Source organism: Anabrus simplex, chromosome 1 (genome assembly GCF_040414725.1).
Source record: "Anabrus simplex isolate iqAnaSimp1 chromosome 1, ASM4041472v1, whole genome shotgun sequence".
NCBI lineage: Eukaryota > Metazoa > Arthropoda > Insecta > Orthoptera > Tettigoniidae > Anabrus > Anabrus simplex.
The window spans coordinates 482954393-482970298 of record NC_090265.1 but is presented as its reverse complement, the minus strand read 5'-3'; the positions used below and the strand labels follow the sequence as shown (position 1 = coordinate 482970298).

The window sequence follows — 15906 nt, the reverse complement described above, 5'->3', positions numbered from 1 at the left end:
TCATCTCTTTTCTCCAACCACTGTATTTCAGGCTCCTATCACTATGATACATGTATTTCTTTTTTCGCTCTCCATGAGTAATTTTATCACCTCTTCATCTGTATGTCAGTTAGTAAGGTATTATTTTATTATTGTATGTAGGGAGCAGAACATCCATTTATTTTGTATATTGTGTAGTTTATTAGATATTTTATTCAACTCAACTATGGTAATAAAAACTATGGAGTACTTAAAAAAAAAGGAGAAAGATCTATCAACACCAAATCACTAGAAGATTTTTTTTTTTTTGCTATTGGTTTTACGTCGCACTGACACAGATAGGTCTTGTGGCGACGATGGGATAGGAAAGGGCTAGGAGTGGGAAGGAAGCGGCCATGGCCGTAATTAAGGTACAGCCTCAGCATTTGCCCGGTGTGAAAATGGAAAACCACGGAAAACCATCTTCAAGGCTGCCGACAGTGGGGCTCGAACCCACTATCGCCCGGATGCAAAAGCTCACAGCTGCGCGCCCCTAACTACACTGCCAACTCGCCCGGTACTAGAAGAATTGACCACCAAGTTAAAATCTATAGCAAAAGAGTTAGCTCCAATGAATCCCAGGAAGAAACATGAATGGTGGAATGAAGAATGCGGCTAAGCGATAGAAAGAAGACACCAAGCTTGGATAAACCTTCCAGCCCAAAAGACAGAAGAATCAAATTTAGAACTAATAAAACAAAAACAGTCAACCTATAAAATCATCATACAAACAAAATGTAAACATCTTGGAAACACCCTAGAAAGGATAGAAGAATTTCAAGAATAATTCCAAGATTATTACAAAACTTGCAGCAGATATCTTCAAAAATATGAACCTTCAGCATTAATGCTGAAAGATAAATCAGAAAAGTTAGCCCATAGTAACCATGAAAATGCAGAGATTCTCGCAGAGGCATTCAATAAACTTCTAAATTGCAGTGACCCACTAGAAATGTTTCAATTGAACACACACACACACCCATTTTAACCACCCCTAATCTAATAGATCCTCCAACCATCAACAAAGTAGAACTCACAATTAAAGAACTGAAAAATTACAAGGCATGCGGCAAATACCTACTGGTACTCTTTTCAAATATATGGATAAACACTAGAAAACCTGCAGCCATAAATCTCCATCAATATCTATTAAAAATGTTGATGATGGATAAAATTTCAGAGCAGTGGACCACAGGAATAATCCATCCATTAGCGGGCGAGTTAGCCATGCGGTTAGGGACGCACAGCTGTAAGCTTGCAACCGGGAGATAGTGGGTTTGAATCCTACTGTCGGCATCCCTGAAGATGGTTTTCTGTGGTTTCCCATTTTCACACCAGGCAAATGCTGGGGCTGTACCTTAATTAAGGCCACGGCTGCTTCCTTCCCATTCCTAGGCCTTTCCTGTCCCATCGTCACCATAAGACCTATCTGTGTCGGTGCGATGTAAGGCAAATAGCAAAAAAATAATCCATTCATTATTTAAAAGAGGAGATAAAACCAACCCAGGTAATTACAGAAGAATAACCCTTCTGGACTGCACACACACAAGAACCTCGTTTATCCAGATTAAGTGAGACCAGAACTGATCCAGATAATCCGGAAAAACTAAAGAAACAAATACAGAACATAACTTGTACAGTAATACCTCTTTTCAGTTGTACAAACAAATATAAGAACACTTTTCTTACATTTGCGACTCTATTTTAGGCACTAAAACAAAGTGAGTTTTTTCTGTTTTACATTTGTATAGCGTTTGCGCCCAGCACGATCACAAAGACGTTTTCATAACATCAGTTTTGCTGGTGTGGTTTCAGTCTGGAATAATAAATAGGCCGTCAGTTTGTCCGGCTGCATTGTTGCCTCTCTACGAGTCATTGTTTCTTCTGATGGAGCGTCGGTTTCATTTTCTAATTGACCATCACTCTCATCATTAGCTGCCGAGGAATAAGAGGCAATAACTTTTTCATCTGTCATTATGCCATAGCCTGAATTACAGCCAATTTTCAACCAGTCATTTACGTCCTTACTCATCTTCCGAGCATCCGGGAATGTGTGCAAATGTGTCAAGGAACTCAGAAGAGTCCACAACTTCAGAAACGTCGGTAGTACACTAGATACATAGATGTTCCCAAGACATTTTAATGGTCATTTCACTAACTTGATCCCATGCAAATGCAATCATATAAATTATGTCTTTCAAATTTATTGATTTCAATACCGAAATTACACCATATTCCCCCTCTTCTTCAATCAGTTTGCTGAGCAGCTGCCTCCTGTATAACTGCTTGGTGTTTTTCAGTATACCCTGGTCCGTTGGTTGTAACAGAGCTGTTACATTAGGTGGCAGAAATTTCACTCAGATATCACCACTGTCCAACTCTTCTACTCCCGGATGTGACAGCACATTGTCAATGAACAAAATGGCCTTCAGTGGCAAACCTTGTTTTGTTAAAAACCTTTTTACGTTCGGCATGAATTCTTTTTGGAACCAGTTTTTGAAAGTTCCACTGTCCATCCATGCCTTCTTTTGGGATATATAAGAAACCGGCAAGGCAGATGGATTCACATTTTTAAGAGTACATGGATTTTTGATTTCCCTATTATCAGGGAGGAAATTTATGTCCTCCAGATCCATTGGTGCATGCCATAATTGTAATGCAATCTTTACTTCTCGTATAACCCCTTGCTGATTCACCTATTTTAGACGCTAGTGTCTTATTTGGTAGCATGCTATAAAACAGCTCAGTTTCATCGGCGTTCTATATCTGATCTGGTGTTAAGTTATCGGAGCAAATAATGTCCTGAAATTCCTTTATGAAAATGTCAGCAGCAACTTTATCCCCTGAAAAACTTTCACCAGTCACTGAAAGCTGGCATAGGCCATGACGAGCTTTCCGCCTTTCCAACCAACCCTGATTAGCTGTAAAGTTAGGATATCCATTTGCCAGCTTACTGTTTAAACTGAGCACCTTTTCTTGTAAAATCAGCCCTGAAATCGGAACACCATGCTCTCTTTTTTCACTAAACCACGTGAATAATGCGTCATCTAGAAATTCATTTCTAGCTGTCTACTGTGGCACAGTTCTCTAAACTATCTTTCATAATCATTTTAAAACAAAAGTCTTCAATTTCTTTTCGGGTTTTCTTCCAATCAGACACAGTTGAAGTCCCTACGCCATAGTCTACAGCAGTATTTTTCAAAAGTTCTCCTTTGTCCAGCCTGTTTAATACTTCTGACTTTTTGTCCATGGAAACAACCACTTTCTTCCATTTTGAAGCCATTTCATGCTCACTCAAACAATACAATACTGCATAGGAAAATACTGTAACTGTACAACGTGGTGTTAACCTTCAGCTACTGATGTGGTCTCTCACAGACTACTGGATATGACTCATTCCCTTCCTCTTTCATCGTCTTAAGCAATCACACAGTGGGTCAATATTGAGCAACGCTGTGAACCCGAGATAACGTCTGCAGTAGCGGATGAGTGTCATAGACTCCATGTCAGCAGGACCGTCATTAAATAAGTGATTGATTGATGAAGTGACAATGTTTACTGACCGGCGTAGCTCTGCGTGCTGAGGCACGTTAGTAGCGCGTTGCATTCAAAAGAGCGTGGGTTCGAATCCCACCTTGGCCGACCTAGGAATGTTCCCATTCTCAGTTCTAGGTGAATGCCGGGAAGCTACCTTTGATAGACCATGGCTGAATTACTTCCAATTCCTGTCCTTAACTATTCTTGGCAGAAAAGACATTCAAGAAGAGTCAACCCTGTAAAAAAAATATTGTATAAGTAAAAATAAAATTTATTATTTTCGATCCGGATAAACCAGAGATCTGGATTAATGAGGGCGAGATAAACGAGGTTCATGTGTACCAAATTTTCACTCGCATAATTTATATCAGAATCAAAAACACTCTGGAATCACAACTTGGAGAATGTCAAGGAGAAATTCGTCCGTACAGAAGCTGCCCAGACCAAATTCTCAGCCTGAAATTAATAATGGGGTATTACAAGTGCATAAATAAACAAGCTGTTTATCTCATTCGTAGATTTCAAAAGAGCATATGATAATTTCCATAAACTTATTCTTACGGTCTTCATATCAAATTAATAAAAATCATCAAACTATCTTTAACCAACCCAAATTCCAAGGTGAAGTTCAGGGGACAACGGTCAACAGCTTTTACAATAAAAGCCGGCCTAAGACAAGACAATATGACTCGATTATATCATGAAATTTTGGCAAAAGGAAAATCCACCTAAAATCAAAATTGGAGCAAAACCCTTGATAAGAACAAACTGCGGGGCCAATGACCTTCAATGTTAGGCCCCTTTAAACAACAGGCATCATCATCATCATCGTCATCAAGAACAAACTGCCTTGTGTGTTTCTTTCTTTTTTTTCTTTTTGTTTTGTTTTGTTTTGTTTTGTTTTGTACAATATTAGATAAAGGAAAAAATTACACTATGTAAAGATTACATCTGTTTGCTGCATCTGAGGGAACTGTCTAGGCTGGGTTATATGCGAAATACACTGACTGGCTCTTGTTTACTATTTTCTCTTTCATTGCATCATGAGATTACCTTTCTAAATCTGTTCTGAAGGTGCATGTAACACAATTCATGGATTAGAAAGATTTTAGAGAAACAAAACTGTCCGGGAAATATAGAAGACTACAAATCTTACATTATTTATCAATGGGGATAGGCTGAAAAGTATTTCAGGACAGGTAAAGTGACTACATGCACACTAATTAAAGCTTGTATTGGTAATATTTTCAATTGAGCTTGCATGGCTCAGGAAGCAGCGTACCGGCCTCTCACCGCTTGATACCGTGGTTCAAATCCTGGTCTCTCCATGTGAAATTTGTGCTGGACAAATCGGAGGCAGGACAGGTTTTTCTCCGGGTACTCCAGTTTTCCCTGTCATCTTTCTCTCCAATATCATGTCATTTCATTAATCATTCATTAATTATTGCCCCAGAGGAGTGCGACAGGCTTCAGCAGTCGGCACATTTCCTATCCTCGCCGCTAGATGGGAGCTTGAATTCATTCCATTCCTGACCTGGTTGAATGACTGAAAATAGGCTGTGGATTTTTATTGGTAATATTTTCAATTGGCAAATTCAAAGAACATTAGTAGTGCATGTGTGCTTAACTTACTTGTATTGCTGTATTACTGTAAAGGCAGTCATCTTTCAGTGGACCATATTGTTTGGGCCAGTCTAAGTGGCTCAGACAGTTGGGACACTGGCATTCTGAGCCCAACTTGGCAGCTTCAATTCTGGCTCAGTCCGGTGGTACTTGAAGGTGCTCAGATGTGTCACCCTCATGTCGGTAGACTTACTGGCACATAAAAGAACTCCTGTGGGACAAAATTCTAGCACCTTGACATCTCCAAAAACAGTCAAAGTAGTTAGTGGCATGTAAAAACAACATTATTCATTATTACATATTGTTTGGAAGATAGAAGAAGGACGATCAGAACCTACCAATATTCCAAAAGCCTGGCATGGAAATAATGTCTGTGTTTACTAGTAAATTGCCGGGCCGAGTGGCTCAGGTGGTTGAGGCTCTGGCCTTCTGGCCCCAACTTGGCAGGTTCGATCCTGGCTCAGTCCGGTGGTATTTGAAGGTGCTCAAATACATCAGCCTTTGTGAGTAGATATACTGACACGTAAAATAACTCCTACAGGACTAAATTCCAGCACCTCGGCGTCTCCAAAAACCATAACGTAGTTAGTGGGACATAAGCCATTATTATTATTATTATTATTATTATTATTATTATTATTATTATTATTATTATTATTATAGTAAATTTGATAGTCTCTGTTGGTACTTTAAATAAAGAGATAGGATTGTCTCCTTATTCTTACCAGTACCACAGTGATGCATACTGTAAGGGTAAGGGTGTATTCTGCCCGAAGGCAGGTCCGAACCTCCGCAGAGGTGTGCTTGGGCCGGAGTTTACGTACGGTAGGGTGGCCAGTTCCTTTCCGCTCCTCCATTCCCTTACCCCCCACCAACAGCACGTGGCAACCCATCCAACTCTTGGCCACGCTCAATGTTGCTTAACTTCAGAGATCTCACGGGATCCGGTGTTTCAACACTGCTACGGCCGTTGGCATGCATACTGTCATTGATTAGAAAATGTTTGTTTAGAGAGTGGTGAGAATTGAATGTTATTTATCAGATAGTTAAGGTTTTTTGCTAATAATCTAGGAATAAAACATTATAATTTTGATTATCATGAATTTCATTAGCAGGAATTGTTTTACTTTTGAGCTTTGGTGAAAATTCAACAGTAAGTTTTCTTATTATCTTTTCAGTTGCAAAGTGAGAATGAGAGACTGCGAAGAGAATTAGATCTTTCAAGAAGACATTGTTTGGATCAAAAAAGAAGGTATGTAACTTATGTGTTAAAGACCTTTTTCTTTTTTTTTCTGGTTGATTAATTTTGGTCTTGTGAGGTTGATATAGTAGAAAACTTACAGGTTAATAAAAATCTGAATTACACTGTACGGTTATTATGAAGTGTGGAAATAGTATTTTATTGATGTATCAGAATGTCAGGTCAGTATCATCCTCCTAACATATGTAACAATAGACGGTACAACTTGCAACTGTCTGGCAGAGGGTCTGGCAGCTAGTACCAAACCAGACTGTTGGGACACTGCCATTCTGACCCCAACTTGGCAGCTTCAATTCTTGCTCAGTCCGGTGGTACTTGAAGGTGCTCAAATGTGTCACCCTCATGTCGGTAGATTTACTGGCACGTAAAAGAACTCCTGTGGGACAAAATTCCAGCACCTCGACATCTCCAGAAACAGTCAAAGTAGTTAGTAGGATGTAAAAACAATAACACTATTCATTATTACATATTGTTTGGAAGATAGAGGAAGGATGATCAGAACCTACTTATATTCCAAAAGCCTGGCATGGAAATAAAGTCTGTGTATACTAGTAAATTGCCGGGCCGAGTGGTTCAGACGGTTGAGGCTCTCTGACCAGCTAGTACCAACAGCTGGAGGCGAAGGAGTTTTCCCTTAGCAGATTTGATGAAACCTGTGTGTACTTGAAGGTGGTACTTGAATAGCGACATGCATGACGTGTTCCACGAGACTTGGACTACAAAATCCCAATTTTTCTTCCACGGTGATAAGCCCAAAGTTAAACTGAATTATTCAAAGGAGAAAATTCCTCGACAGAAAACAAATTAAAAATAGCAACATTAAATACCGTAACCTTGACTGCTTAATGTGAGAAGCTTGTAGATCTCATGGAAAGAAGAAAGATTGAGTTGGACTGAGTGAAACAAAGTGGAAATGGAAAGGAAATGGATTGCTGTAGAAAGGTTACACACTCTACTGGCATGAAAATAAGGAAACAAGGAATGGTGTGGCATTCATAATCAACAAGAACATCGATGCTATGGCTGATATCCAATATGTTGGTAAACAAATTATTAAGCTACAACAGAAAATCAACAAAAGTACCCTGACCATAGTTCAGGTTTATGTTCCACAAACTGAATGTACTCAGGAAAAGAAAGATGACTTTCTTCAAGAATTAGAGTACCTCATGGAACATGATAGTCTTTTAATAGACCCGATGTTAACAAAAATATTTGAGAATAATCTTCCTATAGATGCCAACACCATGGGATTACCATGTCATCATATGCACCTGACAACACAATCCTGACTGAGTGGGTAAATTCCAAAAACATAGTTTGGTTGAAATTAGTCCAGCAGTTTTCCACTTTTAGGAATATAGAAACAGATAACCAAGCAGACTGATGCCAAAGGGAGAAGTTCTACCTCATGTTTCCTCGGTGTTCAGTTACATTAGGTGGGGTTAATTTTCAAGCCGAGCGAAATATTATGCATCCTCTGATTTTCTCCTGTTATGGATCCTTCAAATAACTGTAGGTCTGCGAGGGTGTCCATCACTGGCTGCAGAGCATGAAGCCCATAGCAAATGGTAACTTTCTCCATCATTTGAAGAGTAAGTGAAATTATGTACATAACAAAAATTATTTCAAATGAAAGGGTGTTTCACACACATATATATGTTAACATATAATCAATAGTGTAAAAGAAAATTGAAAAATACTCTTCTGGTCTTCCTATAAACCCCAAGTCTGTTCAGTTATTTTTAACAGATACACTTATTGAAACCTGCTCCTGGATGAGTAGACTGTAAATATGATTTTTTTTTTTTTTTTTTTTTTTTTTTGCTAGGGGCTTTACGTCGCACCGACACAGATAGGTCTTATGGCGACGATGGGATAGGAAAGGCCTAGGAGTTGGAAGGAAGCGGCCGTGGCCTTCATTAAGGTACAGCCCCAGCATTTGCCTGGTGTGAAAATGGGAAACCACGGAAAACCATTTTCAGGGCTGCCGATAGTGGGATTCGAACCTACTATCTCCCGGATGCAAGCTCACAGCCGCGCGCCTCTACGCGCACGGCCAACTCGCCCGGTAATATGATGTTTGGTTAAAATATAATCAGTAGTGTAAGATAAAACTTGAAAAAAAAAGCTCTCTTAGTCTTCCTTTAAATCCCCAGTCTATTAAGTGAATTTAATTTATATGCATATCAAAATCTGCTCTGGATGGGTAGACTCTTAAATATGAAGTTTGGTCGAGGTCTATTCAGCTGTTTACCCATGACAGTATAACAAACAAGCAAGCAAACAAACAAACACAAAACCTAAAAACTGATATGATCTTGGCTTGACCTAAAACAGATAAATATATCAAAATATGGCAAAATATGACATTACAGGCAGTGGACCCCCTTCAACTTTATTTGTAAAATGTGAAAGTGCTGCCAGGAGAAAGTCTAGGTAAGGACTACAGGTTACAGAAAACATCGTGGTAAAAGAGATTAATACTAGGCATAAACCCAGGATAGAAGTTTGGCAATTTGAAAATCCAGATATGAGGTCTGAATACCAGATGAAAATTAGAGATCAACTGCCCAAATGTGAAGTTGGAACAATTGAAAATTAACTCCTGCATTGTAAAAAGTTGTCCATCAGCAGTGCACTGACATTGTAGTGTATCCACACTCCCTATCAGGTTTTCCTGGCTATATCTGGTGGAGAACCCTCATACAGTAGTGTATGGTGGTTATTCAAATGAAATCAGAATTTTATAACCGTCATCAGTTAAGGATTGCTTTGATAAACCTCTCAGTATTACTATACAATATTGTTGAGTTTCCCAAACAGCCAACATCAATCAGCCCTGTTGGAAACAGGTATGAAGATACCCCTGGTGACCTCACTACTTCTACCCAGGTGGAATTTTAATCATGCAAACTGGGAGAAATTCTCCAAAAATCTTGATCAGAAGCTGTCTGATATAAATCTAGAACCAACTGCCAGTAACTATGATGACTTCATCAGCTTAGTCATTTCAACTGCCAAATTGAACATTCCAAGATGTTCAAAAAATATTATGTGCCCGGTTGGAATCGAGAAAGTGAGGCTCTGTATGAAGAATATCAAACAGCAGGCAGCCATGAAGTAGGTTCACAGCATCTACGGTCATTAGACAAGAATAGGAGACATGGACTTTGCAAAATAAAGCAGAAAAGCTTGGAGGGTCTTCAGTCGACTTACTGGAAAACATTATTCTAAAAAGCAGTGCACTAACTTGAGCCCAGATGCCATTGCAAATAGAATGCTTGAAGTCACCAGAACCAAGAGAGATAAATGCCAATGGAAAACTGTGAAATGTTAGCACATCGACCTCAAACATGGAACACAAAAGAACGTGGAACTGTCTAGGCCATTCTGTATTCAGGAAGTTAAAGCTGCTATCAAAATGCTGAAAACCAGTAAGGCTGCTGGCACAGATAATATCTACAAGGAATTCCTTCGAAATATGGGTCCATATAGCATAAAGTGGATCACTTCTCTTTTTACTTACATCCTTCAAACTAACAACCTGCCAAAGCAGTTCAAACAGTCAAAGTCGATCGCCCTTCTTAAACCTGGAAAGTCAAAGCAGAGACCTGAAAACTACTGTCCAATAGCACATTTTAGTTGCATTTACGAGGCATGCTTTTTAAGTAAGTACCGTTTTGATATTTCGCCGATGCAGCGCAACGGTCGGCATTCCTTGCATGCGCGCTGTGTACCTGCATCTGGTGGCAAGACTGAGACGCTATTACGGCAATAGTCGCCCTTGTGTACGTTTCTTGGCAAGCATTTGAAATGGCCTCGCCGATCGAGAGTTTCGCCGACTGTGAAGTCCGGTCTGTTATTCGTTTTCTGAGTGCAAGAGGTTTGAAAGCTATCGATATTCATCGTAAGATCTGTGCAGTTTACGGACCAAATATTATGAGCAATGGAATGGTTAGGAAATGGGTTCGAGCATTTAAAGGTGGCCGCAGAGATATGCATGATGAAGAACGGAGTGGGCGACCACTTGATTACCAATTGTTCCTGCATTTGAAGAAACATATGGCCGGCAAACGCCATGACGACGATGATGGTGTCAAGATGGCCGTGTTGCAGTGGCTGACAAATCAGGCGGCCAACTTCTATGAGGATGGTATGCAAAAGCTCGTTATATGATATGACAAGTGCCTCAATATTGGTGGGAATTATGTTGAAAAGTAGAGTAATGTACAGGCTTTCATATAAAAATAAAATTATTTAAAAAATCTCTTTTTTTCCATTTATTTCAAAACGGTACTTACGTAAAAAACATGCCTCGCATAAACTCTTGGAACGAGTCATCCTCACTAGGATAGCACCACTCATTGAAGCTGTAATCCCTCCAGAACAAGCTGGTTTCAGAAGAAATTGTAGCTGTACTGATCAGGTTTTGGCTCTTACCACTCACATCAAGGCAGACTTCCAAAATAACTTAAAATCAACAGCTGTCTTTATTGACCTGACAAGTGCATATGATCCTGTCTGGCAACATGGACTGATTCTTTAAGTGCTGGAAGTAGTTCCCTGCTTGGAAATTGCAAACCTAATTTCCAACATGCTCTGTGAGAGAGAGTTTGTAGTATTCCTAGGTGATTCTAAATGTCGCAAAAGAAAATTAAATAACAGTCTGCCACAGGGATCAGTATTGAACCCAGTTCTCTTCTACCTCTATATCCATGACTTACCATCAACCACAGCTGCTAAGTTCATCTATGCAGATGACATTGCACTGGTAGCTCAAAGCAGAAATTTTGAAGATGGAGAAGGCATTCTTTCAGCAGACTTGGACAAAATGGCAAAATTCTTCAAGTCTTGGCGATTGATCCCAAATGCCTTTAAGACCAAGGTTTCATGTTTCCATCTCAGGAACCGACCCACAAACTATGAGCCATCTGTTTTATTCCTTGGTGAAAAACTAAAGTACAACCCGTTCCCGAAATATCTAGGAGTCACCCTGGACAGAACTCTGAGCTACAAAAAACATCTCACCAAGCTCTTTCACAAAATTGCTACAAGGAATAACATCCTGCACAAGCTTTGTGGCAGTTCCTGGGGAGCCTCAGCTGACTGCTTACGATTAACGAGTATCAGTCTTGTCTACTCTGCAGAGGAATACTGTGCCCTGTTATGGCTGGAAAGTCCACATGTGCATAAAGTGGATACTAAGTTGAATGATACCATGCGCTGCACAACTGGTACTGTGAAGTCAACACCTCGCCACTGGTTACCCGTACCCCACCACCCCACCTGAGGAGAAAGGAAGTTCTGCTGAGAGAAGCAAAGAAGATTTGGTCATCTCCCTCATTACCAGTTCACCAGGAATTTTGTTACCCATCGCCACAATTACTTTGATCTAGGAGACCAGCAAGTGTACTGGCCGGCCGATTCTAGAGGGATAATTTTAATCTAAACCAGAGCTGGCGGGATGGGTGGTCATATTCAACATCTGGAACTAATCCTCATGAGCTAAATCCAACTCAGAAAATTAAGGAATTCGACCTCCCAAGAAAACTATGGTGTCACCTCAACGGACTGAGAACTGTGCATGGATGCTGCAATTTCTTCCGCCATAAGTGGGGTTGGATGGATTCTCCAATGTGTGAATGCAGTGAAGAGGAGCAGACCATGCCTACTCCGGAAGCCCCAACGACCTGTTTCATCTTTCAGAAAGTGCTGTAGAATGGCTGGAAAACTTGGACCTGGGCTTATGAATTTGTTGTTATAATCACCATATGATTAAATTAAATAAATACCATTGTCGGTTAATACAGTTATATAATGCACATTTAAATAACTAGATATACATTATATTTAACCAAATACCATGAAAGACCTTACTCTCCTGAAGATATAAAGACTGCTATAAAATGATACATGAACTGCTTGAGGCCATTCCGGTCATCTTCAGTGCACTTGGCAATGGAGTATCATGGATTTACCAACAACCATTTATAAAATGTTTAATGGGAGCTCCTATAATGTTTTACCTCATTTATTATAAAGGGCTATACTTAATACAATACAATATGGCATTTTTGAGTTTTCTTTAAACCATATCACATCATATCAAAATGATAAGATGACCTGGTACTGTGGGTATGTATGTTGCTCTGACATCCTGGCAACTCATTACTGGGCTTACTCTTTATGATTGTATACTAGAAGATGGTGACCCAGGCTGCCATATTCAAAAGCCAGGAGGAGATGATGAAGATGTTCTGTGGGGTGATCAGAAAGATGATGATGATGATGATAATGATGATGAAGTGGTTTCAGCTGGTCGAAAGCTGTCGATGGTTATATAACACACATAACATTATTTCATTAATAGATACCTCATCAGATGCAGAGGTGACTGTTGTGAGCATTTTCAGCAATTTCAATCAATAATATTATCAAGGAACAGTATAAAAGTGGAAAGCAACTAAAACAATGCTTGTTTTTCAAGACAAATCCACTGTGAAATGGTATGTGTAAAAAAACTGTTTTCATAAAATTATAATAACCCACTGAAGGTCTTTTATTCCTAAGATTCATGATTTAACAGACTTTTGATTTTATGGACAACCCTTACCCCATAGTAGTTTGTTAAATCAATAGTTTGCTGTACTTAAATCACTGTGGGAAATAAAAGAATTGATGTTGTTTCTTTTCTATAACATTTTTTTTTTTTAAACCTTACTTTTCTCATTACACTTTTATGCATGTCTGCAACTGAATAGCCCAGTATTAAATGAGTGTATGATTGATTTAGGATCCAGATGTTGGAAAAGGAATTGCTGACTATGCAGTCCAAGGAAAGTGAAGAAACGGCATCCTTGGAAAAGGCCATTGAACAAGTAGAGGACAACCTCAAGAGAAGTACTGTAAGTGTAAATTGCAGGTCAGACATGTTATTTATAATCAGTGATTGGTATGTAACAGTGCATCATATCTTATCAATGATAAAATGAAAGTTCTTCAGAGTATCAATAGGAAATGTAGTTCTGCGATTCATGAACTTTTACCAATCCAGGTCCTATTGATTTTATACTTTTTGTAAAACCAGGTTCTGTTGCTTTTTTACCAGCTTCATCAACTGTAAATCAGAATGATTTAGGTACTGTGAAGGATGGTATACAGCAGGACTGTCCAACCTTAACATCACTGGGGTGCACCTGACCCATGGTAATGGAGGCGTGGGCGCCCTTTGATAATAATAATAATAATAATAATAATAATAATATAGAAACATGTAGCCTAATATTGACTGAATATTTCAAAATATATCATACTTACATACTTAGTGTGAAATATGGCATCGCATGTTCGCTCATGTTAAGGAACAGTACTGATCCTCACATTCACTATGAAAACTGTAGGTTTGTTACACTTTTGTTATCACTGTATAAAATCATAATAACTGATGTAAAAGTTTCGTAGCCAAAATAAATAAAAATGAGATGAAAATTAAATTCTTCACTGAATATAAATAAAGAGAAGAGAAAATAAAATGTACTTATAGATAAATAGCACAGTGCTTCTGCTCACGACACTATTCAAATTTAACTGAGGATTCCATGAAACTGACCTCGGCCATGAACATCAGATGCTTTGTAAGAATGCCGAGAAGGAAGTATTTATGAAACATTCACAAAGCACTCGTTTCCTGAATTGTGGTGGTCTGTAGAATGAGTACTGCTGAACCTTGAAGAGAAAGAGGTGAATCAGAATTGTAAGAATGTTAGAGAAAAATGTAACCATACTTGTATGTTCAGATATAATCCTAAACGTTCAGTTACGGTTAATATTGATACAATTAAATCTGCGTATGGAGGGCGCTAAAGAAATATACTAGGGGTGCCATGGCGCCCGCGGGCGCTGAGTTGGACAGGCCTGGTATACAGCACTGGTAGTTGTGTCACTGATTGCAGTTGAGTTGTAATTACTTCTTAAGAAGCAACACTAGGGGTGTTAGTATCTCTACTGCTCTGTCAAGTGAATGATCATCAGATGTGTGCATTATTTTCAGTGTCATACAGAGTGGGTGTCAGTAAGCACTTAACATGATACAACAACAAATTTTAAGGCAATTGTTTATTTTTATACTAGAAAGAAGGTTGTAATTTTGGCAAATTGTTCTTTCTGTCTGTATTATCCAAGTAATGGAAGGGAACAAACAATTGGAAATTAAGCATGCTGTACACAGAAAGATGGGAACATTGGAAGGGTAAATAATAGGATAAACACATTGATAGGTCATTGTGGGGAGGAGGAGAAATAGAAAGAAAGCGTAAAAGGACAAGGACAGTCTCCGCATCTTCAAATATATTCTGTCTCTCCTCATCAATCGCATTTATCCTACATCCATTTATTCCCAGCTGCTGACAAGCTTGTTTTTGCTTCCAAGCTTCATCAATCGGGCTTCAAAATTGAAAGAGGGGCCATTTCGACAGATCTTCAGTCTTGATGCAGGAAGTGTAGGGTTAGAAGAAAACCACATAAACACAGGAAGAAGGAAGAAACAAAAAAGATAAAAGATAAATACAGGTAGTAAAAGACTTCAAAATGCAAAAAGGAACTCATGGGTCAATATAAGTACTGTAATGGAAAGGAACAAACAAGTGCAAATCAAGTCAAGGCTGAAATTTTCAAGACATTTTACCAGGTTGCAGACTTTCGGAAGTGGTGTTATGTAAGCAGCCTACATACAACATGAACATTTAAATGCAATGACAGGTCATTGGAGGAAGAGGAATAAATAGGATGAAAACACATTTCATCTACATAATTTTGTCTCTTTACTTTTCTTGGCTTTCTTCACTTCCCACATCAGTAACAAAGATCTGTCAAGTGAGTGTTGAAGCCTGCCCTCCTTATGAAGCTGAAAAGCAGAAACGAGCTTGTTGGGGGCTGAGAACTGGGATTGATGAGGAGAGAACCAGTCTATTTCAAGACACCAGTGTATCATTGTGTTTATCCTGTTATCTATTCTTTCTGTGTTCCTAACTATCCATATTATGTGTTGATGTTGGAAGCAAAAAAAAAACATGATGCATTGAGAAAAGCACTGAGAGTTCCAATGTGTCGCTCTCCTTCCAAATACATGTAGTAGCATCATTATTATAGTCTTATGTTAAAACGAATGATTGGTAAGCAGCTTGCAGAACAAGGCAGAAATTCTCAAGACATTTTACATCCTCTATTGTTCACCAGGTTGCAGGCTTTTGGAAATGTTGCTATTTAAGCAGCCTGCATATAAATTATAACATTCCAATTTGCTACTGTGAGCATGTGCAGTGAAACAGAATTCTACAGAACTGTTCATAAGGCTGGGCAATTTTGTTGGGTTGTCACAGAGTGCATCACAAGAGATCTTCTTAACGTACCTATACCATGTTCTTTACCTGCCTTTCAAAAATTGGCTTCCTTGTCTGGGATTGAGC

General features: G+C 39.0%; 1 protein-coding gene across 1 annotated transcript in view; it reads left to right on the top strand.

Moving 5' to 3' along the window:
* The window catches only part of l(3)04053 (lethal (3) 04053), a 65692-nt gene that overhangs the window by 24847 nt on the left and 24939 nt on the right, over positions 1 to 15906 (top strand). The window contains exons 3-4 of the mRNA XM_067144676.2: positions 6357 to 6430; positions 13236 to 13347. Coding sequence (XP_067000777.2) covers positions 6357 to 6430; positions 13236 to 13347 — 186 coding nt within the window. The remainder of the gene's footprint in view (positions 1 to 6356; positions 6431 to 13235; positions 13348 to 15906) is intronic.